Source organism: Ovis aries, chromosome 5 (genome assembly GCF_016772045.2).
Source record: "Ovis aries strain OAR_USU_Benz2616 breed Rambouillet chromosome 5, ARS-UI_Ramb_v3.0, whole genome shotgun sequence".
Classification (NCBI taxonomy): domain Eukaryota; kingdom Metazoa; phylum Chordata; class Mammalia; order Artiodactyla; family Bovidae; genus Ovis; species Ovis aries.
Genome location: NC_056058.1, coordinates 60,773,987 through 60,800,207, shown reverse-complemented (window position 1 = coordinate 60,800,207; position 26,221 = coordinate 60,773,987). Strand labels below are relative to the sequence as shown.

Sequence of the window (26,221 nt, the reverse complement as noted above, 5' to 3'; positions counted from 1 at the left end):
CAGGGAAGGCATCTGAGTAGGAATTAGTTTGGGAAAAGAAGGAGCTGGAAGCAGGGGTGGGGTTGGGAGAGACAGACTCAGCAGAGAGAATGACCTGAGCAGAGTGCAAGAGGAGTGTGGCACTTCCCAATAGATGGAAACACCACAGGGCACAGAAAGTCAAACGGAGCATCCACAGACGGGCAATCCAGGTCATCATGTAAAGCTTTTAATTATCCTCAAGTCAGTGGCAGCCTGTTAAGAAAGTTCTAAGCAAAGGATGATGGATAAGATCCATGTCATAACAACCCAGAGGGGTGGCAGGGCTGGGGGAGATGGAAGGCCAAAGGGAAACAAGGCTGGAGGTCATCACAAGCCCAGATGAAGGCCCAGGCTGGGGTGGCACAGGCAGAGCTGGACAGACACCAGGGCCCCCAGACTGCCCTGCACAGGAACAAGCAGAACACAGAGCAGCTGCCCACAAAGTGCTCACTCTCGAGTTGGCAGTGTGAGCCGATAAAGCCCCCCAGAGCCACACACGGAATCAGCAGCTCAGCGAGACTCTGAGGACCACGTCAGAGCTCACAAAGAAGGACCACAAAGCCAGGTGTGATGAGAGCAGGCAAGAATGTCTCCTCGATCCAGATGAGGAAAGGGGAAAGTGGAGCAGGTCAGGCAGCAGGCGCTTGGGTAGTGAGCATGCAGCCAGGAGGTGGGGACGCACGAGGGATGGCTGAGAATGTGCAACACAACAGGCAGGTGTGCGGAGCACAGGCAGGGGAGGCGGGGAGTCTGGAAAGGTAAGTTGGAGCCAAATGATGAAGGGCTTGAGAAACTCCAGATGAAAATCTTGATAAAAATCCAGAGCCTGTCTGGGGTCACACCTGCTAGGGATACAGGAACACGGAGGTAAGAGGCAGCTGTGGTCCCCGGGCTTGCAGCCCTTGCTCGCTCCTGATCCATTCACTCCCTCCCCAAACCCACACACAGAAGCCTGGGGGATGGGGTGGGGGAGAGGGCAAGGAGGCAACAGAGGCAAAGCAGGGGATCTTTCCAAATTGTCCTCTGGGTTTCTAACAAAACGGCATTCAGAGCATCTGCTCAGCTACAACTTCTGATGATCGAAAAGCATCTTAAAGGAGTGGAGTGAATCTTATCACCACTTAAGGGGAGAAAATGAAATTTAAAACCCTGAGAGTCACAGAAGGATGTCTTCTGAGGAAGTGACCTGCCCAGGGTCATACAGCCACAGGTGACTTGAGCCAAGGTCGTCGCGCAGGTCTCAGACTCCACACCACACACCTATCCCCTGGTTTGCATCTGTTTCGGCACTTGATGGCGCCCCTCTATAAGGCATAACTCCCCAGCCAGCCACAGAGCCTTCAGGGGCCTAGAGTGGTGCCAGATGGGCACGGCCTGGCCCCCAGGGGAGTGCCTGCAGGGAGGGTGCCCAGCCCCTGTCTTATTTTAAGTAGAGCCCCATGTTGAATCTGTTCCAGGAGGATGAGGCTGGAGAGGGCCGCTTCAACTTCTCGGCCTACGGCATGGGCCCAGCCTGCCTTCAGGCCAAGGACGGCATCTCAGTCAAGGGCGCCAACAACAGCAACACGACCAACCCCGCTCCGGCGCCATCCAAGTCCCCGGAGGAGATGCGAAAACTCTTCATCCAGCGGGCCAAGAAGATCGACAAGATCTCCCGCATCGGCTTCCCCATGGCCTTCCTCATCTTCAACATGTTCTACTGGATCATCTACAAGATCGTCCGCAGGGAGGACGTCCACAACCAGTGACGGGTCTGGGCTGGGGGTCGCTGCGAGTGGGCAGAGTGGGAGGGCCGGAGGAGGAGGGGAAGCCAGGTGCGCGTGCGCCATCTCTCAACTGCGGCGATGCATGGCTCAGAACGTGGCACTATCTATTCAACCTCGGGTGGGGGCGGCAGGGGGAGGGAGGGCTTTTTCTAATATGGGAACTGAGGGGCGGGGAGGAAGGGGAGGGTTCGGGGTGGGGGCAGTGGCGGGGGAGTGGTAAAAACCACTTTCAAAAATTTGAGTCTGTGGGCTGTGCAGTTTTCCTGTTTGGAAAGAGAATACAGTCTGCCCCAGAGCAGCAGCGAAGCCATGTAATATATATGATATATATTCATGCTTAATATTAATGCCAAACCACAAGAAAAAAGACTTGTTTCTTAACCTATCAGCCTAGTAACTGCTTAAATTTTTAAAAGTCACAGAAGTGATGGACAATTTTTCCCAGAGTGGAAAACAGTCACAAATAAGCTTGCTCTGGTCTGTCCCATATCACACCCCCTCCCAACGCCATGCCTGTCTTCAAACTGGCCCAGGTGGACTCATGCTGAAAAGCCATTTTGCCCCTGCTTCAAAGGGGTCGTGCGGCCCAGGCATGGGTGGTGGAAATGGGGGAAGGTGGAGAGAAGAAGGGGAGTGACTAAAGAGATGGGACGATTCAGAGGTCCAAGGATGGAGAGTCATCTTCACGCCTCCAGGCTGGGGACCTCTCTCTCAGCCCTCTCATTTCTGTGCTTCTCCACCCACCCCACTTACCCTCCACCACCCAGAAATGGCCCCCATGTTTTTTCTCATCATATTGCTAATATGCAATCTTTTTACAGTTTAAAAAAAAAGTAATAATCTCAAGAAACAATATGCAGATAGACTGAGTATAAACAGACGCACTTTTTCAGATGTCTATTTTTTTGGAGAGTGTCTTTGGAATTGCAAGCGGGGGTATGTTTGGGAAGGTGGGGTTGTAGGATGAAACAGATGTATTATATTGTGGCTCTACAGAGTGGAGTTGTACAAGGTAAAAGGGCAGTAGTAAGGCTGCTGCCGCTTAAATACATGGATACGGGTGGAAAGAAACAGTGATGTTTATAAAGTCTGTTCGTTGTATTCTGACATTTCATATGCCACAAAAAACGTGGGGAGCTTGGCGGGGGGGTGGGGGGAAGATCCCATTATATTTTTGTAAATCTTTGTTTTTCTTTTTGGTGCTTTGTTTAGCTTAAACATTTAGGAAAGTTAGACAAATTCTCTTTCCTTCTAACTCTGAAGTGCCAGAACTATCCCAAGATAGCTAAGGTACTCTGGGGGAAAAGAAGAGGGAGAGGGCAGTGGACCGCAGGAGCGGGAGAGCCTGCTCCAGGACACGGATGTTGACAGGTAGGAAGTCTGCAAGGTGGGCCGTGGGATTAGAAAGGAGCTGTGTCTGGCAGCTGTCACACCACTGCACCGGGGACAATGGCACTACTATTTGTGGCATCCTTCCTGCTGTGGCCTATAACCAGAATACTGGGATTACATTTCTTTCTTTGCACTTTTGTGGATCAGAGTGGTAGGCAGTTGACAATCAGTCTGTACTGTGACTTTGGGGTCACTTGTGTCTTTGGAGCATCCCTAACTTAGGGCAGGACAGAAGTGAGACACTGGAACCTAACCCCACCCTAAAGCACCTTCCCCAGGGGAAATGTCTCCCATTACCCATGGTGCAATAGCTAATTCCCACAGAGGCCCAAAGAAGTGGGTCGAGACAAGGACCCAGAAGTGATTCAGGTCAAGAAAATGCACTATGCAGCCAAAAAAGGATTTGGCTTTGTGGCTTTAATGAAAAAGTTGTTTGCAACCAAGTTCCAAGGTCAATAAATCATTGCCTTCCTTTCTCTTGGCCTGTGTAGAGCAGAAAACAAAGCTGTATTCTAGCTTTGGAGGGTGTGGGATGGATCCCGAAATCATTTTTTCTAAGAAGCACTGAGGGATGGCAGCCGAGTGAGTAGGAGTCTCTCATGTAAGACTGCTCATTTCCCCACCATTAACAGGTGTCTGGGAGAAGGCAGTGGCACCCCACTCCAGTACTCTTGCCTAGAAAATCCCATGGATGGAGGAGCCTGGTGGGCCGCAGTCCATGGAGTCGCTAGGAGTCAGACACAACTGAAGCGACTTAGCAGCAGCAGCAGTAGCAACAGGTGTCTGAAGGGGGAAAAGTTAAATAGAGGGATGTGAACAATCACTACCAATTCAAGACTAGAATATCGGACTTTGGACTGCTATTAGCACCTTTCATGAGCACTACACTCACTTTATTTAAGGGAGGTGGTGGGGAAAAACTTGATTTCCAAGTGGCACATGGGTCTCTGGAGAGGCTATCAGTCCCTTTCACTAGCACTTCATTCACTTTATTTAAGGAGAAATCATTTTTAAATTTTAAAAAAAAACTAAAGAACCCCTTCTCTCTATTTTACTCATTGTTAGACTAAATTCAACATGTCTGAAATCTAGGTGAATCGGGCAACTAAGACAGTACCAATTATTCTAAGACATTCTGTTTCTGCTCAAATAGCAAAATCACACTGGTCTCCTTACATGATGAGGTGTCCAGAATCTCTTTGAGACGTGGAAATCACTGGGCATTCTGCCCAACCTCTGCTGGATCCTTGAACTTCACACAATATTGAATCTGTGTGCCCACTGGGTGCTGCCAGGCCTAGCTGACAGTATCCACCAGACAACAGAATCATTTCAAACACAGAGGAGACGAAATCTTTTCTCAGGCTATTCTAAACATGGTATCCCTTCACAGAAAATAAATGTGAGGTGATGCATGATAGCAATGAAAAGAAGAATGCGAATTTTAGTCTTGCCACTAATATGCTTGGGTGACCTTGGGTAAATCACTAAGCTTTGGTTTCTTAAACTATACAATGGGGAGAGTGTCACAGGTGATCTAACTCCCTCCTAGCACTGACTGTTCTATGTGTTTGAACTGGTCTGTAGGAATTTCACGCATCAGAAAGTTTAATATCATTTTGATTTCTGAACTCTCCAGGTGGCCATGAGCATACATATGCACATGTATATAGACACACAATTTTGTTGCCTTTCATCTTTGGACAATTGGCAGATTTGTTTTTTCCTTTTGCTCTACGTTATCAAAGGTAAACAGTGGTGACGGACAAGGCAGCAATCATTATAATGTCAAAAATCCCATCATGAATTAGGAATGGAGCATGCTCAAGGAGAAGATATTATCATTAATGTATAATGTAGTAAAGATTTGGCAATTAATTATATGGATCTCATCATTATAGAAAATCAAAGTAGGTAATATTTAGGCCATTTTTTTAAGATGGCTCCAATAAACAGGGCAATATTTTCTTAATTTCCTTTCAATTTGCTCACAAAGGACATCATGCCTTGGGACTATGCATGCCAAGTGCTAACGTCGGGGAGGAAACTGATTTAGTAAACAAGTGGTTTACTGGTTTTCAAACCCTTTACATGTATAGACCAGAACTGATGCGTGGAGGAGAATGGATACTGGCATAGTGGGTGATTTCACCCACCTCCAAAACTGCAGCTATTCCTAGGAGTCAAATTTAGGAGATATCAATTAAGCAGATAATACTGACAACTTCTCACCTATTTGTTTACAATAGACCTCATTTGTTTCAAGAGCAGCCAAAATAAATAGCTCAGCTCTGCCCTCCTCTGGTCCTTTCAAGTATTCAGGAGCCCATTCTTGACAAATGCTATAGGGAGTGACCAAGGATAGACACAAATTGAAAGGAAAAAGTGTGTATGAGAGAGATACCTTGAACTTAACTCTATTTTTATTTTGTCTTCAAAAACAAAAAAGGTAATTTGATCCAAATTACTTCTTCTTCTAAACTGTCATTAAATTTTTAAAAAAGGGACTCCTCTAGGAAGTTCACCAGTATCTTTCATAGGCTATTTTTTCAAACTGGGGAGAAAATAAATATGACAGGAGACAGTTCTTTTCATTAGAAATATGCACTTTTATGAGCATCATTAAAAAGAGATGAGATGGTGTTTTGTGAGGCTTCATATTAGATTGCAAAATAGATCAGTGGCCCAGCTAAGCCAGTACCATCAGTGGTAAGAGCCATGAAAATTAGATTTCTTAGTTAATTGCAACACTGAAATTGAAGGGCGCTGAGTTATCATCATGTCTGCAGTAACTGCCTCCTTAGGAGAAGTTGGCGAGCCACGGGTACAATCTTTGTATCAGCTTTGGGACTGGGCTGGAGATCTGAGCTGTGCAGATATCCCCCCATCTGGCTGGAAGCCCAGCCCAGGGACAATCAACACCACTCTGAAAGCTACCAGACTTATTCAATGAGCACCTTCTACACACTTAAAAGGCTGCCCTCCACGCCAGCTCTGACGAACCAGGCAAGAATCAGGTTTCCTCTGTGAGTTATGATTCTCAGATTGACTGCAAGGCTTGCACTTTGAGGGTCTGTTGAGAAAGGATGAGTGGATCACTACCCCCTGATTAATAAAACCGACCAGACCAAAAATTCTAGAAGCAGGATATTCTTAAAATAGAATTGTTCTTCTTCCACTAAGACCTTTCTCTCAGAAACCAATTCCTGAAATTTGAATGAAGAACCCTCCTATTTCCCTACAGCTCTAGGAACCAGAAGCTTATCCTGACCAGAGGAAGGAGTAAAAGACATACTTTGTTTTGATTGAGCTGGGCTGTTCTTAACTACTTGTAACACTATAAGGAAAAGCATATGTTGCAAAGGCTTCAGTCTCAGAGTATCATGAAATCCCAATGGAAAGGAGGAACTTCTGTGGACAGGTTGAAATCCCTATAATAATTAGGAATTAAAAAAAAGAAAAAAAAAAGGCCAAATGCTGCCCTTCCCATCCTAGTCCATGGGGTAAGAGAATGAAAGCAACAACTACTTTCTGGCTGTCCCAGTTAAAGATCTCGGGATGTCCAGGAGGATGAGGGCAAGCTGCCAACATCTCCCCCATCCTTGAGGCATCTAGAATCTTGAGGGCCCACACTAGATGATACCTCTACCAAGTTATTACCCTGTTGCTTCCTTAAGGATTTCTTAGGCTGTAAACAGCAATGGCAGGAGATAAGTTTGCTCATATATGGGTGCTATGTCATGCTGTTTTGATGGAGCCGTGTGGTTCTTTAAAGCAATAATTAAGGTGCTTTATCATTCTTTGAAACAATGAAATGAGTTCCGAAGTAGACATTATTGCCCAATAATTTCTGGGATCATTAAAGCTTCTTTAGCTAGGATCCAGACCATTACTTCTCCCTCTTCTCTCTCCATCCCACGTCTGCCTCATTCCACTGTCTCCCTCCACCTCCTCTTTTCATCAGTTTGCTCACCTTGTTTTTGAAACCCAACTCTGCCAGAAGATGTGGATGTATTCCTGAGGGGTGGGGAATGGGGTACTGGCATGGGGACTAGAAGGGATTAGTAGCTCCTGTCTCATTTGCTTTAAGGCTGTGATTTCTATTCTTCCTCTAGCTCTTGAGTTTTAGAGAATTCAATGCTCTGGAAAATGTTCATTGGAACACTGAGTCAGTAAGTCAGACTATAGAGAATGGCAAGCCAAAAATATACCCTTCAGAGAGCCCAATGACAAAAATTATATTCTACATAAGGCTATTAACCAGCAAAAGGGCAGAAGCAGGTCACTGACCTGGGGGGTGAAAGACACCGACTGGTGACAGGATTCCAAGCACGATGGGTCGAGTGCTCTGCTTCCCACTGCCTCGCGTTGCCTTGTTTTAGGCCTGCCTTTCTTCAGATTCAACTGTTTTCTCGTGCAACTCCAGAAACTCAGTGTTCTGTGTAAACACACCTGTCTCGTGAAGTGGACAGAGGTCAATGGGAAGTGGGTCCTCATTCTGGCACTACCTCAGGCTCACCAGGGAAATATAGGTAAGCTAGCTACTCCACCTTTCTTTGCCCAAACACCCCCTGTAAACAGGGCGTTGAAGGAGATTTATCAAAGCCAAATTCTGGATACTTTGATGGGCTGACCAAGAGTATACTCTGTGTTCTAAAATGGTTCCGTTGCTTCCCCATTTCAGTGTCAGGCTTGGGACCCCACCCCAGCCCTTCAGTGGGCAGGTAGGGAGAAATTAAGAAAGTGGAGCGTCTTGGTCCTCAAGGAGATTACCATCTTAATTTTATGGCCATGAAAGTCTTAGATATTTCACAGTACGGATAAAATTAACTTCTCACCTGAGAATGCCATCCAACATAAGGACAACATTCCGCTCTTGTAGTTCAGCGTGTATGTCCTGTGAAGGCTGTACCCCACTTCCCAGGGCAGTTGTTTGAATTCTCTATGCCAGAGACTCTGGAAGAATCACAGAGAAATGCGTCAGAGCTGAACTTTTGAAATACCCCTGCGGAAATAACTGCAGCAATTCCAAGTTCCCCCTAGCTTGTCACCACACATCGTTTAATGGGCAAGACTTAGAAATATTTTCCTCTGTCCCTCTCTCTCTAGCTGCAGTTGCAGGCAGAAAATAAAAGGGGAGGGGAGATGCTTCATACCATTGGGAAGGTTCATCTAAATTCATACCACTGGCTAGGTTATACTAATAAAGAGAAGAACTATTATAGCAAGTTTGGTGCACTAGAGCCAGCTGTCTGCAAGCCCTCCCCTCCCCCAAACAAATCTCATCCTTGCAACAATGTTCCTGAAATCATTTCTGTAGCTCCACCAAACACTGTTTATAATCAGAAAACACTGCTTATAATCAGAAAACACTGCTCCTGCCTTTCCCACCAGGGATGTATTTATGCTTTATAGCAATAGAATCTCTTCAAAATGCTTATAGGATGACATGACAAATAATCTTCCCTCCCTTCATCTGGCCCTAAAATTAACGGGAATATTGCAGACTGAACTTTTTTCTGGTTCCAAATTTTTAAAAATTAATAGACTTTTAAATGATAATGCTTCCATTAGGAAACCAACTGCTTCCTATCCCAGCTCCCCATCAGCATATAACCACTTCCTCCTTTGTCCCCCAGGCATATTTTAAAAGACCTCTAGAATGGATAGATGCGTGACGAAACATATATAGTGAAACAGTAGTCATACAGTCACTGTAAAGTTCTATTTTCCCCTCAGTTTCCCTGTCTCTAAAACAGGAGTATTGAATTAGTTGAGCATGAAGTTTGCCTAGCTGTAAAGCTTGTTGATTTTTTTTAAGGCCACTTCTCCAGTTGTCTTTTAGTTGCAGAGAAAAAATAAGGACTTCCCCAGACTCTGTGATGGTCTTACTCTTCCTCTTCTCTCAACTTTCCTCTCTAAACCCACTCGTGATTTTCCTAGTACAGAGGAAAAGAAACAAGCTCCGAGTTAGAAGGCTGACAAGCAAGGAGGTGAGTGATCTTGAGCAAGACCATCACCCCTCTGACTCTCAACTTCTTTCTGTATCTGGGGATAATACCCACATCACAGACCCACTGTCTCAATAAAATGACATAATGTTAACTTCACCCCCTTGTTGTAAACTGTAGAGCATTTTCATCATTTCAGCCTCTCTGAAACTCCTTATTTCTTCCTGTTTGCCAGAAGAGGTCACCAAAAAGCTTTCTTTCACAACTGAGGCTGGTACCCAAACAGCCAAACCCACCCACTCTCCAGAGCAGCTGATTCATGCTGGGAAATTTCATGCCTAGCCCCAGGCATTCTCTCACTGGTTAATTACTCTGAGCTCACTTCAGAGGCTACACACATTCCAAGAAACCTAAATTCTGATTCCACTTAACAAGCACTGCATCCCTTTTTCCATAGGCACCATTTGAGTACTACCTAAATATAATAGAAGCACCGTATTTAGTAAACTCTGTGAATAGCGCTCAGTCACATGTAGACTATTAAAAGAGTACTGTATGTCAGTCTATAACTTAATTCTCACAATGGCCCTCATCTTATTTCTCCTTTTATAGATGAGGAAACTGAGGCTCAGAAAACTTATGTTACTATTACGAGCCCAAGTCCCAGCCTTCCCAAGCTTGACATCTTTGCAGACAATGGGAGGCCAAGTTTTGAAACAGGCATGACATGTTTACCTCTTCCACTCACCTGTTTTTGACTTCAACAAATTATTTCACTGTGATCTTAGTTACCTGCTTGTAAAAACCTCTTATCTTCCCAAATTGTTGAGTATAAAGTCAAGCAATTGATGTGGTAGTTTGTCATTAAAAAACAGTATATCTAAGAGACAATAGTTTAACTCAAAATGTTATCTTCTGATAACACACACAGTTCCTTTAGCCTAGGTACATCCCAATATACATAAATTTAACCTCCTGTAACATTACATGCCAAGGCATACCATTTTGTACTAGACTGGAAATCAAGCATCGTGTAAATAAGAACCAACCAAAATAATCCTTGGCCTCCCTCTTGGTAATAAACAATATAAACCAGCCCACCTTTAAAGACTGAGCCTACTGATCCAGTGTTTGGTACATGAAGGATTTGGAAGTGATATGGGTCCATTTTCTGGCTATAGAACTGTGGAAGCGAGCAAAATCAGTTGACAGCAGGGCAGAGTGGGAATAAACAGCATTTGGAGGACAATGAGAACACCTTGTTTGTAGTCCTGTAGGAGGGGTCACTGTGACCTGGAATGGCTTGGATTTGGCTGGACTCATGGGTAAGAACTAGACCTTTTCTGGAAGTCTTTCCTAGGTCCCTCTAAAACACTCAACCAAGAACCTACTACAAACAAGGCACAGGAACCAAAAGTAATTACAGAACTTAATTTATGAAGTGAAATGTGATATGGATATGAATAACCCAAAAGATATGGTAACAGATGAGGCAGAGAAATCAGGAGAGGTCTCTTGGAGGATGGCTATCTAGGCTCAGACTCAAGAAACTGCTATTTGCATAACAGTTTACTTTTAAAATCACCTTTCAAAGTGTTAAACCCAAGATCACCACTTCCTTTAAGTAGCTGTGGAGGTAAAGAGGGAGCAACTCTATATGAACGTAACCCACCGCCACTCCCAAAAATTTTTAATAAGCTAATACTTGTCTCCAAGCTACTACTTGTCTCCTTATGTTTCTGACTAAACAATCACCTAGGTAACTTGATGTGTACAAACTAGCCAGACCAGTTCATGGGAGTAGGCTTCTTACATTTCTGAGGGCCCCTCTGGCCTCATCCATGACTCTACAGTTGCAACCACAAGTCTGGCCTTTGGCATAACAGGACCATGAGCTATAAGCAGCAATGCCAGGCAAATCTTGGCTACTGCTCTGAAGGCCAGAGCCGTACTTCTGTGTAGCTCCGTCTGGATGCTGGTGAGCAAAAATGGCACTCTGAATGGACCCTATCTAGTGACCACAAGTCAGGTTCAGCAGGTCTCCGGGCAACTGTTGAGTGCTTGCCTTTGGGTGGTTTTTCAAAATGTCTCAGCCTAGAGAAAGCAGCTTAGCCCTTCAAGGTTTGAGCTGGAAGCTCAAGGGGGAGGTTTCAAAAAAAGTGTTCTAGTCAGGACTAGAGTTTACATATTGTTTCCAGTTTTCCTATCAACTCCCTACACCTGTCTTCATCTACCGGCTATTTATTAAGTCTACTGTATCAAGGCAGTTTACCATGAAAGCAGGGTATCAGAGTATAACAGAGCTTCTTTCTTACAACATAGGAAGGGATAATAGAAGTACGGAAGTAATTACTAGTGTGGCACGCCGGAAATATGTGAGAGAAAGGAGGGTGCCAGGGACTGTGCAGAAAATAAATCATGGATGTTTCATGGCTGACAGGCCATTTGAGAAGTAGTACCCTTAAAGAACATTCGAGATTTTGACAGATGGGAGAAGAGTATTCTGGCACAAGGAATATGAGTTAAAATAAGGAGGTAAATAACAAGGGGCACAATATAAGGCACTGTGATTATCCATTTGGCTGAAGTCTAACGAATGGTAGGCATGTTTGGAAAGACAGATTTGGAGTACATCAGGACTACCTTACAAGTAGAAAAAAAAGGGTATCCCCTCATGGTTTGTAAAGCAGTTCATTCTATCCCCTCGCCATTAGCTGATATTAATACTTCCAACCTAATTCAAACTTACCTGTACTTTCTTGCAGCAAACTCAACTTTATCTTAGCAGCAGATATAGTTAAGTACCCACTAGAAATTCACATCAAGGACATCAATTCAAGCCAAGTATTAAGCATTTAGTTTGTGATAGGTAGGCACTAGAAAGGACAATAAAGGTACATTCAGCTAGCTATTCTACAGTGATTCTGAGAAAGTTACTTTTAGAGTTTTGTCGAATATCAAGCCAAGCCAATCTTAGTACAAGGCAGGTATTTGTATAGGAGAGACTGTGCTCCTAATATTATTACATTTTGTTGATCTGAAATATTAAACAGAGATGACCTAGAAGACAAGTACAGTTTAGCACACCCTTTTTTTTCCTTCAGCTTTAACTAAAATAATTCTCCCAACCCAGAGAACATCTCTCCATTCAAAGCACAAAATCACAACTATAAAGGAAGAAGTGTATGGACGGGGAAAAAATCAAATATGAATAGGAAAAAAAAAAAGACAAAAGTACTGGTTTTTAGTAAGTCATTGCCTATGGAAGTATATAAAAAGAAGTTTCTTTCCGAATGATTTACCTTTCTTCAGAAAGAATATTTTGGGGAAAGAGAAGGTTAGTATTACCTATCCTAGTAAATGAAAGACTGGCCCAAGTCTTTTTTAGAAGTGGTGCTTACATATCAAATAATCACTTTGCTAAACTCAGTTTTTCCCACATTAGATATATTTCTATGTCATTGAAAGGTGTACCATGCTCAACATGTCATTTAGCCAGACTAGTAAGAGACAGGAAAAAAAAAAAATTGGACATTACCACAATGCATTTCAGAGCATTTTTAAAATCCAGACTATTTCATATTTTGATGGTTCAATCTTCCCATACTTGGTCCATTATATTTTCAGCACTAACAACAGTTAAAATGAGATGAGTAAATTAAATCCTAAATTGTTCATCTTTGCTACTTAGTATATTGGACACAGATAAAATACCTACCCAATGTGATTTCTGCACACATTAAACAAAAGTACAATGTTCTTAAAAAAAAAATTTTTTTTTTCCAAGCAAGTTAAATAGCCAAGTTCTACTTTCAAGACAAACATACCAACTTCAGCAGTCTGCAAATAAGTTTGAAAAACAATGCAATACACATCTTCACTGTTGTAATTAGACTTGACATGTACAACATGAACCACAAAGTGTCTAAGACAAAACCCTTAATGATTTTATGCCTGGAGGTAAGGTTGCCAAAGTGTATCCCTGTCTCATTGTCTGGATCAGTCCAAACTCCGTTTATCTAGAATGATTCAAATCACTGCAAGCAATGTAAATAACAGTGTCATTCTGAGTGAAGTGCACTTGGAAAGTACAGTGACTGCTCACTTTCTGAGTGTTCAGACATACTAAAGTGCTTCCAAACTACACATTATCTGTCCTCTCCCAGGACAAGCCATTTCCAGAGACCTCATTCTCAAACTTGACTGATCCAGGGAACATGGGACACGATGAATTACCTTGCAACCAAAGTTGTGAATGCCCTAAGGCCCTACTTGGAAACTGGCCCACAGACAACTGGGGATGAACAGGACTATTTGATAGCCAATTCATAGCTAAATCAACATTAATGAAAAAGCAGTTAGATTAATATACAACATTCCAAAATGAGTGGTAACATTATCAAATAAATGCTCAGTTGCTGTACCTTATTTACATAATTCATCTTAGACTTTCTTTTGCGGGGGGCGGGGGGGGGGACAAGATTAATTCACTGAGATGGGCCAATCTCAAGATTTCCCCTCAACCTTGCCAAAGTAAATGACTTCTGCATCACTGAAGTCAGCTCCAAAAGACTTGCCCTTCAAGCTTTCCCCATTTAACTCATGTAGATATTTGCACAAAAGATCTGCCCTTTGTCTTAAAAGTTGCCTGACTTGATGTTTAGGCAGAAGAGCAAATCCCATGTATGATACTTCTGCAAGTAATTTTACATTTCCTTTTTTCCAAAAAGCTAACTGCCAACTTACATGTGTGATACAGTGGAGATAAAAGTTGATTACTAAGGGAACTTCCCTGGAGGGTGTCCAGTGATCGACTCTGTGCTTCCATTGCAGGTGCCATGGGCTTGATCCCTGGTCGGGAAATGAGTTTCTGTCTGCCTCGTGGCGCCAAAAAAAAACCAAGTTATTAACTTTCAGTGACTCTAGGGGTTCTTACCTGAAACCTCACACTCTGGTCATTACACTTTATTCAAAAAGTTCTCTTTTAACTCCAAAGAATAGAAAGGCACTGTGTAGTTCTTTAGGTCATAATGCCAACACTGACTGTAGAGTCTGTTACAGGTAAGATAAATGCAAATTACAATTCTGACTGTAATTACCATACTTTTGGGGAGATGTAAAAATTATGCTGGATTGGGCAGTGTTAGCTAAGCTGGTAAGTGCTTCATCATCCATGATGGAAGAGGTTCAAAATAATTCATAGTTCCCTGTAAGAGACTGCAAGAGTCACAAGCCCACACAGCAGTAACTGACAACTAGCCAAAGTAGAAGACATTTCTCAGTAGCCTGGGGACATCTTAAACAATGAATGGGCCTGGAAAACTGGGTCAGGATTACTCACAAAGCTCCTCATCCTTTCCTGGAAGAAAATGTGATAGTATGTCTTTTATATGGAAATTTCTTTGTATATATGTATAAACTTGGTATGGCCTTAATGCTGCAGTTAAGGATTTGTTTGGCTACCACCTTAAGCAGCGTGTTAAGCAATTGCCTCCTTATTGTATATTTTTACTTCTCCCTAGGCTCTTAACCTTGAACAACCAATTCCCCTTTGTCCCTTATTCAACCCTGTCTTTTGCATGAAGTCATAAATGTTATGGCAGTTATTTTTTGGCTTGTAAAAAAAAAAAACTCTATTTCTGCAGTTTGAAGATGGAATGTAAACTTTCTGTGATACATGTATATATAAAAATATATTTATTGAACCATCCATATACACACATCCATGCTGATTCCAATGGAAAAAAATTAAAAGTTTTCTGAAATTTTCCCTGTGGTTAATTCATAGTTGTTACTACTTAACCAACTTGATATTAGAACTTCTGAAATCTCGCAATTACCCGAGAGAAACCTACGTATCATCTGGAAAACATCATTTCACTTAAGACAAGGCTTTATGCTGTTCGTTCAAGATGTATTTATTGATAGGTGCTATGGGATACAAAGATGACTGAAACACAGATCCTGCCCGTAAGGAGCTTACAGTCTAGCAGGGAAGACAGAACACATACATGGGATACATGGTCAGAGCTAGGTTTCAGTAAGATGAATCTAATATCGTGTAGAAAGTAGACTGGAAGAAAAGAAGAGGTAAAGAAAGCTGAGAGGCCACTGAAAGGAAGTGGGGAGGAAGGATGTGAAAGACTGCTGAGGTAGAAATGACAGGAATTAGCTGGAGACAGGATGTAAGGCGACAGGAAGCAGGTGACTAGCGTGACTGACTTGTAGCATGGGTGATGGCAAACTGAGAACGGAGTAGGTGTACGGTAACAAACGAAACTTGGCATATACAGCTCCTGCGCGTCAACACAAAATGCCCGGGATATACTGGGCGCAATCAGAAAGAAAACAGCTAATTGCCCAGACCAGGGATGGAAGTACTCCAAAATGACCAGTGACTTCTCCCTCTTCTGCCCACCCCTCAAAATTTCACACCAATCCCCTCCGATATGAAATGCGTGATGCCTATAATTTATTGAATTATGCCTAATCCCTAGGCATGCCTCCCTCATAAGCATGAAAACAGGAATACATTATTCAACTGAGTGAATCGTCATTTAAGGGTGTTTTCATGTACCTCCAGGAGGAATGGATTAATCCTCCAGTCCTTGTCCTCCAGGAGGTTATGGTATGTTCTAGTTCTAGGTTGAAGGGGTAAGTTATAAGCTAAGAGAAAGGTATTAAATATTCTAGGAACATTTTAAAATGAAGATTGGGACAGAATTTCCAAAAGGAGGGACAAAGGGACAATGTGGAAGATAAGTAGATGAAAGTAAATTTGCTCCTTACTTCAAATTCTGGACAGACCAACCCCCACAGGGTAATGAAGTAACCTCTCTTAAGACATCTTTTCTCTTAGGGAGAAAAGAAAAAGCTCTTGATAGAGGTCTTGGGAAAAAAAGGTTTTGATGTTTAGAGATTGGAGGTGGCGGGAGGAGGGGTGGCAGGGAGAATGCAGATGCAAGTCTATCCTCAGGGAAGTAAAGGCACTTGAAGCCATGGAATCAGCAACACCTAGCCTGTCAGCAAACCATAACCATCCTTCCATGAAGAATAGGAAAAACCACTGGAAAGGCAGATTAGGACCCTGATTCAAACACGGTGCTGCCAGGCACTGAACAGGGGATATGCCTAAGACCAAATTGCTGCCCCTTAGGAGCTTACAGTTGTAACAATACAAGGTGGGGAAAGCACCACAATGTACAGAATGCAAAATGCTGACAGATTTAGGAGAGAATTACAGCTGAGTTTCAGCTATTAACACATTAGGATACCCAATAGCTTTCTGACAGCTAGTAGTAAACACATCCCTGAGGGGAACACAAGTTAATGTCCTTATTGACAAAAGGCCCTGGAACGGGCATTAAAACAGTTGGAAGAAAACAGAAAACGTATGAAAACTGAGCTAATGAAGCAACTGGATAAGCATACACAATGTGGCTCCTTCCCTTTTCTCCCCACATCCTACCTTTTGACAGCTTTGGCTTACTAAAGCAAACATAGGGCAGGATTGGCAATTCCTCAATGTGCTGGACTAGTCATCTGAGTCATCGACTTTTTGAAAACTGCAGGGGTAATACAAATCACCTTAGTCCTTTCCAGCACTGATACTTTAAGGAATCTAGGAGTCTCCTCCTGTTTCTTGTGATAACCATCAGTACGGCGGGGGGGGGGGGCCGGGCACGGAATTTATAGAAATAGTTTCTCACTTAAAATTATGATTTTCTTTTATGTAAACCATAAATTATTCATATTCCATCAGCTAAATTCCACCCCTATCCCACTCTTCTTGAAAACCAATGTAGATACCTATGCAAATTTATTTTTAACACAATGTATGTTCTACATAATCTACTTACATTGTATACTGAATCTTTAAAGGAAGTCCCTTCTTTGCTAATTCCTTATGTCTTCATTTAAAAGGGCCAAATCATTGTACACACACTCCTCATAAAAACATTTAAGAATCTAAACCAAACCCAAACAGGTGACAACAAAACTTAGGGAGAGTATCAGTAACCAAAGTGGTTAATTACAGCAATAGTTAAAACTATATCCATATTAAATGATATAATCATCCCTCTAATTACTACCAAAAATACAGGCAAACTTCCCACAAGTGGGTTTCTGAAGAATAAATACTTGCTAAAGTACTTCAATAGTGAATTTTTGGGTAAGCATCACTTACTTAAAAAAAGAAAGTCCCTTAGGAATCTGTGACATTGGACACATTTCAAAGTAATAACCACACAGTAGATTTCTCTAACTGACCAGGTCACATGGTTTATAGAAGTAACAAGAGAACTGATTTCCAATACTATATTCTTCTCACCCAGGGCTACCAGGTTTGAGTGGAAACTGAAGAGGAGAGACTTCAAAAGTCATGCAATCAAAAGACAGCAACTTTGATTATAAGCCAATACATAAGCATGATCAAAAGTAAAACTGGTTAAGGGTTGTAGGCCACCTTTAATCAACCTTTCACTCATTCAGGCCATTATTAAAGACTGCTTCATGAAAGCATGAGCAAAGCAATCTAATTTCAGCATCATCCAGAGTTAGATACACATCCACTAAAAGTAATAAAACTAAGTTTTATCTCACATGTGCCACCATGTCTTTAATTCAGTCTAGTAAGTTCACAAGCCCATCTATGGTCCCCAGAACCTTGATATTACAGTAAACACAAATTCCAAAAGGTATTACCACCCTAAAACCAGAAGTCTTCGTTTAATGACCTAGTACAACATGACAAGTGACTTTAACCTACAACCCCATCCCACATAAAATATTGATAAGTTTCTAACACATTCTTTAAGGTTTCTAAAACATCTGCAAAAGACTACCTCTAATTGTCCACTGCCAATCTATGGTACATTAGGCACTTAGCTAGAACTCCATATTCAAATAAATGTTGAAGTTGCTTCTTTTACAAGGTTCAAAATTGTTAAACTAAAAGTTCAACAACTGTCTAATTTGTATACAGCTCCTACAGAGATTCTTTTAAGTAGCACAAAAATAAAGCTTTAATATAAAAATTATTTTTAGAGATCAGTAGGTTTGACAAATGCAAACAACTTCCCTAAAATAAGCCACGAGACAAACAATGGACTACAAATTTAAATTCCATAGAAAGAAATTCCATTTATTCTGACAAACAGTATCTATAAAGTGCCACGTTCTCCACTAAATCACTAACTCTACCAGGGTTCTCAAATAAAGGGATGAAGAGAAGTATCAGAGGATGGCAGTTTACAAGCATGAAACACAACTAAACTAACCTGGATGATGCTAAAAATATTGTCTTTCACATCCAGATTAAATTGTACTAAATGTATTCTCAAACCAGATGAGAAAATAATCTAGTAATTCAATAGCACTGTGCCACAATAAAGTCTACAAATCAAAAGAAGTCCTACAAAATTAATATTTAACTACTTTACCTTCAAGGAAATAAAAAATGGTAATGCTAGTCTTGACCTGAATGTTTTGCAGACTCAAGTCTCTACACTGTAGTTATCTCATGCCCTATTCCCTTAATGGTATTCAAATGTAAATATAGGTAGGCACTATGGTTCTAGAAAAAAAGCATCAAGTTTTGGAGGCCAATCTGCTCCTACTACATGGAGGCTCGTGATGTACTTTCTTCACCTACTACTTTGAGGGGGGAATAACACCTAAGTCACAGCGTATAGCTGTGAAATATTTAGTTGTCCAACCTAAAGTGCAATTCAGCTAACATGGTGGTAGTAACCTACTGATCCAAAACCAAACAATTATTCTTGCATTATCCATTTCACCACTTTGCAGCAATAACTCAAAATGTTGAGAACACAGGAAAACACAAAACGAACCTCAATATAAAAGCAAACAAAATTATTTTTGTACAGTCAAAGGTCTATTTATTTTCAACAGATCTTAAAAGACTGAAATCTACTGAACCAAACTAGTGTAACTTAGCTAAAATGTTCATGTGTGAAGGGTTTTAAGCTCAGGAGAAAAGAACTACCTGTTGGGCCATTCCAACAGACAAAAAATTATGTTGAATGTGATGAGGTGATACTGCCTACAGAAAATCTTGCCCTCACCTATTTTCTTTTCACTAACTGTGAAATATGTGAATAGATGTGTACCTAGGGTAACATGTTTATTACATCAGCAATAAAGAGTGTTAACCATGATGCTGAATCCTACTTATAAAGTCCAATGCAAGTCAAATCACCATAATATCCCAATTATGGTAACTTGAAATTACTGAAGCAAACTTTTGTGAAATTATGCAGGAATTCCCTGCAATAAATTACAAGCAGCATATAGTATATTGCTACCTCTCCAAATTAAAACACACACACACACACAATTGGTACAAATAAAGTTGGGATTACTTACAGTAGTTGTTACTATAATTCCTGAGAGATTTCTAGTTGCTATTTTTCTGAGACTCTATTTCAAAGGAATGAGTCTTCACTCCAGTTGTCCTATCCCACCATTCTACCCACCATGAATTACAGGAGTAAGGACTCCCTGTGTTCTCAGCGGGGCTGCTTCATTTTCCAAGAGCATTTTGGCATCACTGGCCCCCATTCAGCAAACACCAGATGCAGGGCATGCATCTCCCTCCACCCGCCTCCCCACCAAAAGAACCCACAAATTTCTGCATGTCCTCTAGGATGTAACAATAGCCCCAAGTTGAGGAACACTGTATTTAGTTAGTGCCCTTAAAGCTCTGCTCTGAGGAGGAAAAACATTTAGAAATGTATGGTTTAGTATTCACTTATGAAAAATGATTCCTAGGTTATCTATATTTTATCACCTAATAGTTACTACAACTTAATTTTTTTCCTCAAGAATAACTCAGGCTAAATTTTCTTCTTTCAACTACAAGCTTAATATAAGCTACAAAAGTACAAGCTGAATGTCTTCTAATTCTGGGCCAAATGAAGTGGTTACCAACTAGTTGTTTAAACTGACCCAAAAACCAGCCACGGGATTCAGTTATATAAGTTTTTTTATGTTGTTATATATGAAGGAGATGTTGCCAATTTTCAAATATTTGAGGTACTAAGGACCAACTGATAACATCAAAAACTTCATTTAAGATTACACCCTTCAGTAAACCTAGTTTCCCAGCAACAGCAAAACATTCCTATTCCTACTAATATACTAGCCTCAAACAATAGTCTTAAAGATGAACACTGTTAAAAAAAAAAAAGTTTAAGTTGACAACCTCATTGTCCTTCAATTGGTAGTGACAAGTTATCACACAAAGGCTTGCTACACAAATGTGTAAACAAAACCTTCACCCATCTCACACACAGCACTCAACACATACTATGCAAAACGAGTATTAGTCTATATCGCCAGATCTTCCAGAAACGTTTTAATAAAAATTGGCCATTTCCAAGAAATACCCACTGCATGCCCACCAGTAAAAGGGAACCATAACAAAACAGAAAATTTACCATATGGCTATGATTAAAAGAAAAAAAAAAAAACCTAGCACTCACTCAAGCACACCATCAAAGTCCAACATTAATGTCACATTCTTTCTTATGGGCTATGATTCTGAATAGACACTGAAATAAAACTTAATACAAATGCTGAACTATTCAGGTCAAAGGACTCTACAAAAGCATCTGTACTCAAAGGCATTCCAGTTCGAAACTCAATTTCAGGATAAGGCATAACAAATGAACACAAGACATACAGGGTAAAAAAGGGAGTCATAATTCCCAACATACTCTGAACCTGATAGAACAAATCTAGGGGTCTTTTTTTTTTATTATTTTCTTTAAACAATTGCCAAGACTGGAATCAAAGATAAATAGAAGGCACAACAGTTTTGCTCTGGTTTTGTGTTACTTAGATTTGGAAATTTTTTTTGTTCTTTTTTTCTTTTTTTACAAATACAAATTAAACATGAAAAAAACTCTACTTCAAAAAAAAACTAACAGTTCAAGAAAAGCTTATCAGTTGCATTCTAGACATTTAAATCTATCTCACAATTTAAATTCCAATGTCAAAAACAGTAGATTTTAGAATTGTTTTGTGATCATGTTTTAAAAGAAAACTCGAACACCTTTTATTCAGTTTTTAACCACATCAATGAGAATCAAAATTGTCAATTTTTCCAATGGCAATTTCTCCACACCAGAAGATAGTCATGACTCTCAAAGAGGAAAACAATTTGGGTTTCTCCGGTCTTCAAAATGTTTATCAAATCCTGTAATTCTCACAGGCTTTTGAAACACATAGAAAGTAAGTAAGAAATAGTCCAATGAATGAAACATACCAAATGTCAGTAAGAAGCAAGACACATTCCTTTGGGGAAACTGTTAAAAAAAAAAATTCAGTCTGTATATGCAAATAAAGCAAAGAAATTCAGTCTTTTTTTTCTTCTTTAAAAATCCATTTTTCCTAAAATATCATTCCACAAAATTGGAAGTGAAGGACTAAAAGGTGGGGAGCAGGGGAGAGAAGGAGCACACACCATTAACACAAAAAGTAAAATTGTACAAACTTAAGCAGTTTGTGACAGACTAGGATCATATTCCAAGATACCAAGGTTGGCTGAAGAAATTCATCATTCTGTGGGAGCTAGTTTGTACTGCTGCCTGAAGACTGGTGAAGAGTATTTCACTGCCTTGGAGCAATGCTCCTGCCCACTCCAAATCCTGGTTTCTGCACCATGCCTCCACGAGGTGGGCCTCTCATGCCACCGCCCAGCCCACCTCGAGGGCCTCCAGGTCCCCGCAGGCGGTTATCCCGGCGGTCCCCTTCACGGGCGGCTCGAGTCTTCTTTTCTTCCACATTCAGACGGACCTCTCCTCTGAACATGATGGGCTGTAGGAATCAACGTGAACAGATTTATAGAGTGCTTATGAACTACTCTCAAAAGAGCAGCAAAAGAGCTTATGAGCTAGCATTCAAAGATAAAAGAAAGCTAAAAAAAAGAAAAACAAGAACCAGGAGCTTACAAATGAGCTGCCTTCTCACAGTTCACTTTTTGTCTCAAACTCAGAACACATAATTTTTCCATTAACAGACACATGAAAAAGCGATTAGGTATTCAAGTTAGTTCAAAAGTTTAAAAGTCCACTTGTACACAGCAGTACAAGTGACTCTTCTTCAAGTAAACCTTACCTTCTCATAGAATTATATAAGTGGGATATAAATAAAAAATTGTCACCTTCTCCAGGGACTGGGAGACTTAGAATAAAATCCCATCATCACTTAATGTGGAAAGATTTTGCTGTACATGTTTATGCAAAGTACACGTACATCTCAAAAACATCATGAATTTCATTTCAATATAACCTTAAGAAAATGTAATTTGCCTTAACAGAATTCAGGAAAATACTAAAATAACAATATCAGATCTTAGTGCAGGGGAAGAGTCTTAGGTCTTTCTTGCCAAAAGAACAATAGTAAACAAAGGGTTACTCAAGACTTCAATGAACTCAATTTATGTTCCTTGCTGGCATTCTGTGGCTTTCCAACGGAAGTATTTTTTCAAAATAAATACCGAACAGTTCTTACTATGCAGAAGTGGTCTATATACTTCACTTTTATTATCTCTTTTAATCTTCACAATAACCCTTGAAGGGTTATTATCACAACTATTTTATACAGACCAGCAAACTGGTACTAGGGAGGTTAAAGAACACATACTACACAGGTCACAAGTCTAGTGAGTGACAGAAGAGAAATGTAAACCCAGGCATACTGACAGGAAAGTAAAGCACTCAATCTACACAGCATGGACAGACACCAGTTATATTCTACAAGCTATTTCTGTACACAAAAAACTGCTGAAGGGAATAAGGTAAACTTCTACCCAGACAGTGAGGTAAGGGTAAGTAAGTGTTAGTCGTTCAGTCATGCCCAGCTCTTTGCAACCCCACAGACTGTAGCCCACCAGACTCCTCTGTCCATGGAATTCTCCAGGCAAGAACACTGGAGTGGGTTGCCATTCCCTTCTCCAGGGGATCTTCCTGACCCAGGGATCGAACCTGGATCTTCCACCTAGCAGGCAGTTTCTTTACTCTCTGAGCCACCTAAAGCAAGCTACATTTGAAGCTCCCAAAGTACACAGACATGATCTGAAAGTGCATGTGAGGAAACCTGCACAGGGGTTGGGCAGGGAAGCCCCTTTGAGCTCTGATTCTAATCTCAATTTTATACTCTGATTAAACATATATTTGTACATATATAAATATCAACACATCCAATATTACAAATATTTTATATATACACTATATAAATCATACACATTAATATGAAGTGCTATTCCTGGCAATGTTCTACATACAGTGAACAGAAGTATTTGAAGCCTGAAAGATAAGAGGTTATGACTGCAGATATTTTAAAAGGTAGTTATAGAAGACATCTCTAAGGAGGTATCAAAAGGACAGAAGCAATCTGAATGAAAAAAGGTACCAGACATACACCCCTTTCTGAGGAACTTTAACAATTCTTATGCCTAAAGATACCATGACTCACCCACATGCCGTCAACAAAACACCAAAGCCCTCCTCTTGGATAATTAACTAGGAAGCAATCAGGTCTGACCTTGTTTGGCCCCACTGGGATTATCACACCATTGAAGAAAATACAAATTCAAGGCCGAACCAAAAAGTATGACCACTGAACTATCACATGCTTAATGGTGAATTTACAACCATTAAGGCCAACAGGACATTTCTGGGTTCAGTATTCCTGTGTCCTGGGTGAGATAAGCCATTATTTTCTCCACATTTCTCAGTGTTTTGGAGGAGATGCTTCACAAAAATAGTGGTCAAACAGTTTGATAGATAATGCACATTTCCAAATGAAGGCTAACATAACCACAGCATTCAACTTTTAGTATATATCCACTAACATTCTGGAGAATATCAGACATTCTGGAGAACCACTGGAAAATAAAGATCTGCACCATTTCTAACTAACATGGTTAATAAAATGTATACCCTTTAACTGGCAGACACTCAAAACAGACTAGTGGTTGCCAGGGGCTGGGGAGAGAGGATATGGGCAGAGACTGCTTAACGGGTAAGGGACTTACTCTTGATGAAACTGTTTGCAACTAGACAGGTGATGGTTGCACAACAATGTGTATTAAATGTCACTGAATTGTACCCTTTAAAATGTTTAATTTTGTTATGTGAATTTCACTTCAATTGAAAAAAAGTGAGGGGAGGGAGGTGGGAGGGGGTTCATGCTTGGGAACACATGTAAGAATTAAAGATTTTAAATTTAAAAAAATAAAAAAACTAAAAAATAAATAAATAAATAAAGGAAGAAAAAAAGTGAGGTCTTAAAATTCCCACACCCATCTCAGTAAATTAACAGTATTTATATCTTTGTTTTTCTCTACAACGACTACTACTACAGAGCTTTTTTGCTAATGAAAGATGTGGGGGAAGGACTCTGTAAGGACACAGAAACAAGACTCCAATTCTACAAATTCCTCTACTATTGGAGAAGGGAGACTGACTCCAAATCCAGAAAAGTTAAAGAACAAAAGGAGATGCTCCTCATAGTTATACCCAAACAGTTATATAGGAAAATTGCAAGTATACCTGATAAACAAACTGATTCTAAGTTCTTAGCTAAAAGTAACATAGTGCTTCATCTCTTACAACGAATAAAGGAACTGCATAAATCTCAGTGTACTGGTAACCACAATCACTTCACTCTCCATCACACAACTTAGGCAAAAACTATTTATATGATAGTTTTGTTTTGCTAAGTTCCCGGGCAGTTCTTTTACTAATGGTTAAACATGATGAAAAATATTACTCAGACAGGTTGGAATAAATTGTACTTTACATGTAAGACAGTTTTAATGATGGATGAATACATTAAGATTAAAAAAAAATACAAGATGAAAAATTGCTTACCCTGTTGCTAAGCACCTTCTGAACAGGCTCAGAATCATCAAACACAACAAACCCAAAATTGGGTAATTTCCCACCACTGTTAATACGCAGTTCTACCACATTCCCATAATCTGCAAGTGAAACACAGATTCTCAAATAAGTTAGAACACTTTTAAAAAATATTACATGCACACTGTCCACCAACAGCCACTAGGCACGTGTGGCTATGGGGAATGTGAACTGTGGCTACTCTAAAAGAAGACATGCCCTGTCTGCCAACACACACACAGGATTTCAAAGACTTACAATAGGATCATGGAAAATATCTCATGTTTATGTATATTCAGATGATGTCTTAGACACACTGGGTTAAGTGAAATACTAATTTAATTGTCCAGTTCTAAGAGTCCAGGCACGACTGAGCAACTGAACTGAAAGTGTAACTACAGGGTGATCTAGTGGTTGGGAATCTGCCTGCCAGTGCAGGTGACGGGTTTGACCCCTGGTCCGGGACGATCCCACGTGCCGCAGAGCAGCTAAGCCTGTGTGCCACAACCACTGCAGCCCGAGCACCCTAGAGCTGGTGCTCCGCAATAAGCCACTGCAGAGAAGCTCGTGCACCACGACTAGAGAAAGCCCAAGTGCAGCAACAAAGACCCAACGCAGTCAAATAGATCAATAGATCCAAAAAAAAAGTGTTACTAGAAAACTTAAAATTACATGTGTGGCTATCTTCTATTTCTATTGGAGAGCAGATGAATCTAGTGTTGAAAACTCAACATGGAGTGGGAGGGAGGCTCAAGAGGGAGGCTGCCTATGTATACGAGGGGTGATTCACACTGTTGCATGGCAGAAACCAACACAACATTGTAAAGCAATTATCTTCCAGTTAAAACTAAGTCTTAAACAAAGATGGGAAAAAACCCTTAATAACCTACTTTGAAAAAAGTCTTTAAGCTCTGACTTGTCCACCTCATGAGGCAGGTTGCCAATGAAGAGCTGGTGACTGTCAGGATGTCTCACAATTCTCCGGGGTTCCACATCGCCTTGCTCACCAGCCTCACGGACTGAAGAGGAAACAAAACCAGCAAAGAATGAGAAAGAAGACACCCTGCAGTAACTGTCCCATTCAGCAGTTTTCTCTCTACCCCTAAACACAGATAATTCAATTCACTCTGCAGTGTATTTTTAAATCTAAGTACCCACAAAT

At 40.9% G+C, this 26,221-nt stretch overlaps 2 protein-coding genes across 3 annotated transcripts in view; one reads left to right on the top strand and one right to left on the bottom strand.

The window, feature by feature from the left end:
* The window catches only part of GLRA1 (glycine receptor alpha 1), a 106,730-nt gene extending 86,076 nt beyond the window's left edge, over positions 1-20,654 (top strand). Inside the window, exon 9 of the mRNA XM_060415937.1 lies at positions 1,479-20,654. Within this exon, the coding sequence (XP_060271920.1) occupies positions 1,479-1,769 (291 nt within the window). The 3' untranslated portion in view covers positions 1,770-20,654. The remainder of the gene's footprint in view (positions 1-1,478) is intronic.
* The window catches only part of G3BP1 (G3BP stress granule assembly factor 1), a 34,170-nt gene continuing 22,972 nt past the window's right edge, over positions 15,024-26,221 (bottom strand). For both annotated transcript variants that reach the window (XM_004008992.6, XM_012178826.5), the window contains exons 10-12: positions 25,950-26,078; positions 25,033-25,142; positions 15,024-21,973 (exon numbers count right to left, since the gene is read on the bottom strand). In XM_004008992.6, coding sequence (XP_004009041.1) covers positions 21,767-21,973; positions 25,033-25,142; positions 25,950-26,078 — 446 coding nt within the window. In that variant the 3' untranslated portion in view covers positions 15,024-21,766. The remainder of the gene's footprint in view (positions 21,974-25,032; positions 25,143-25,949; positions 26,079-26,221) is intronic.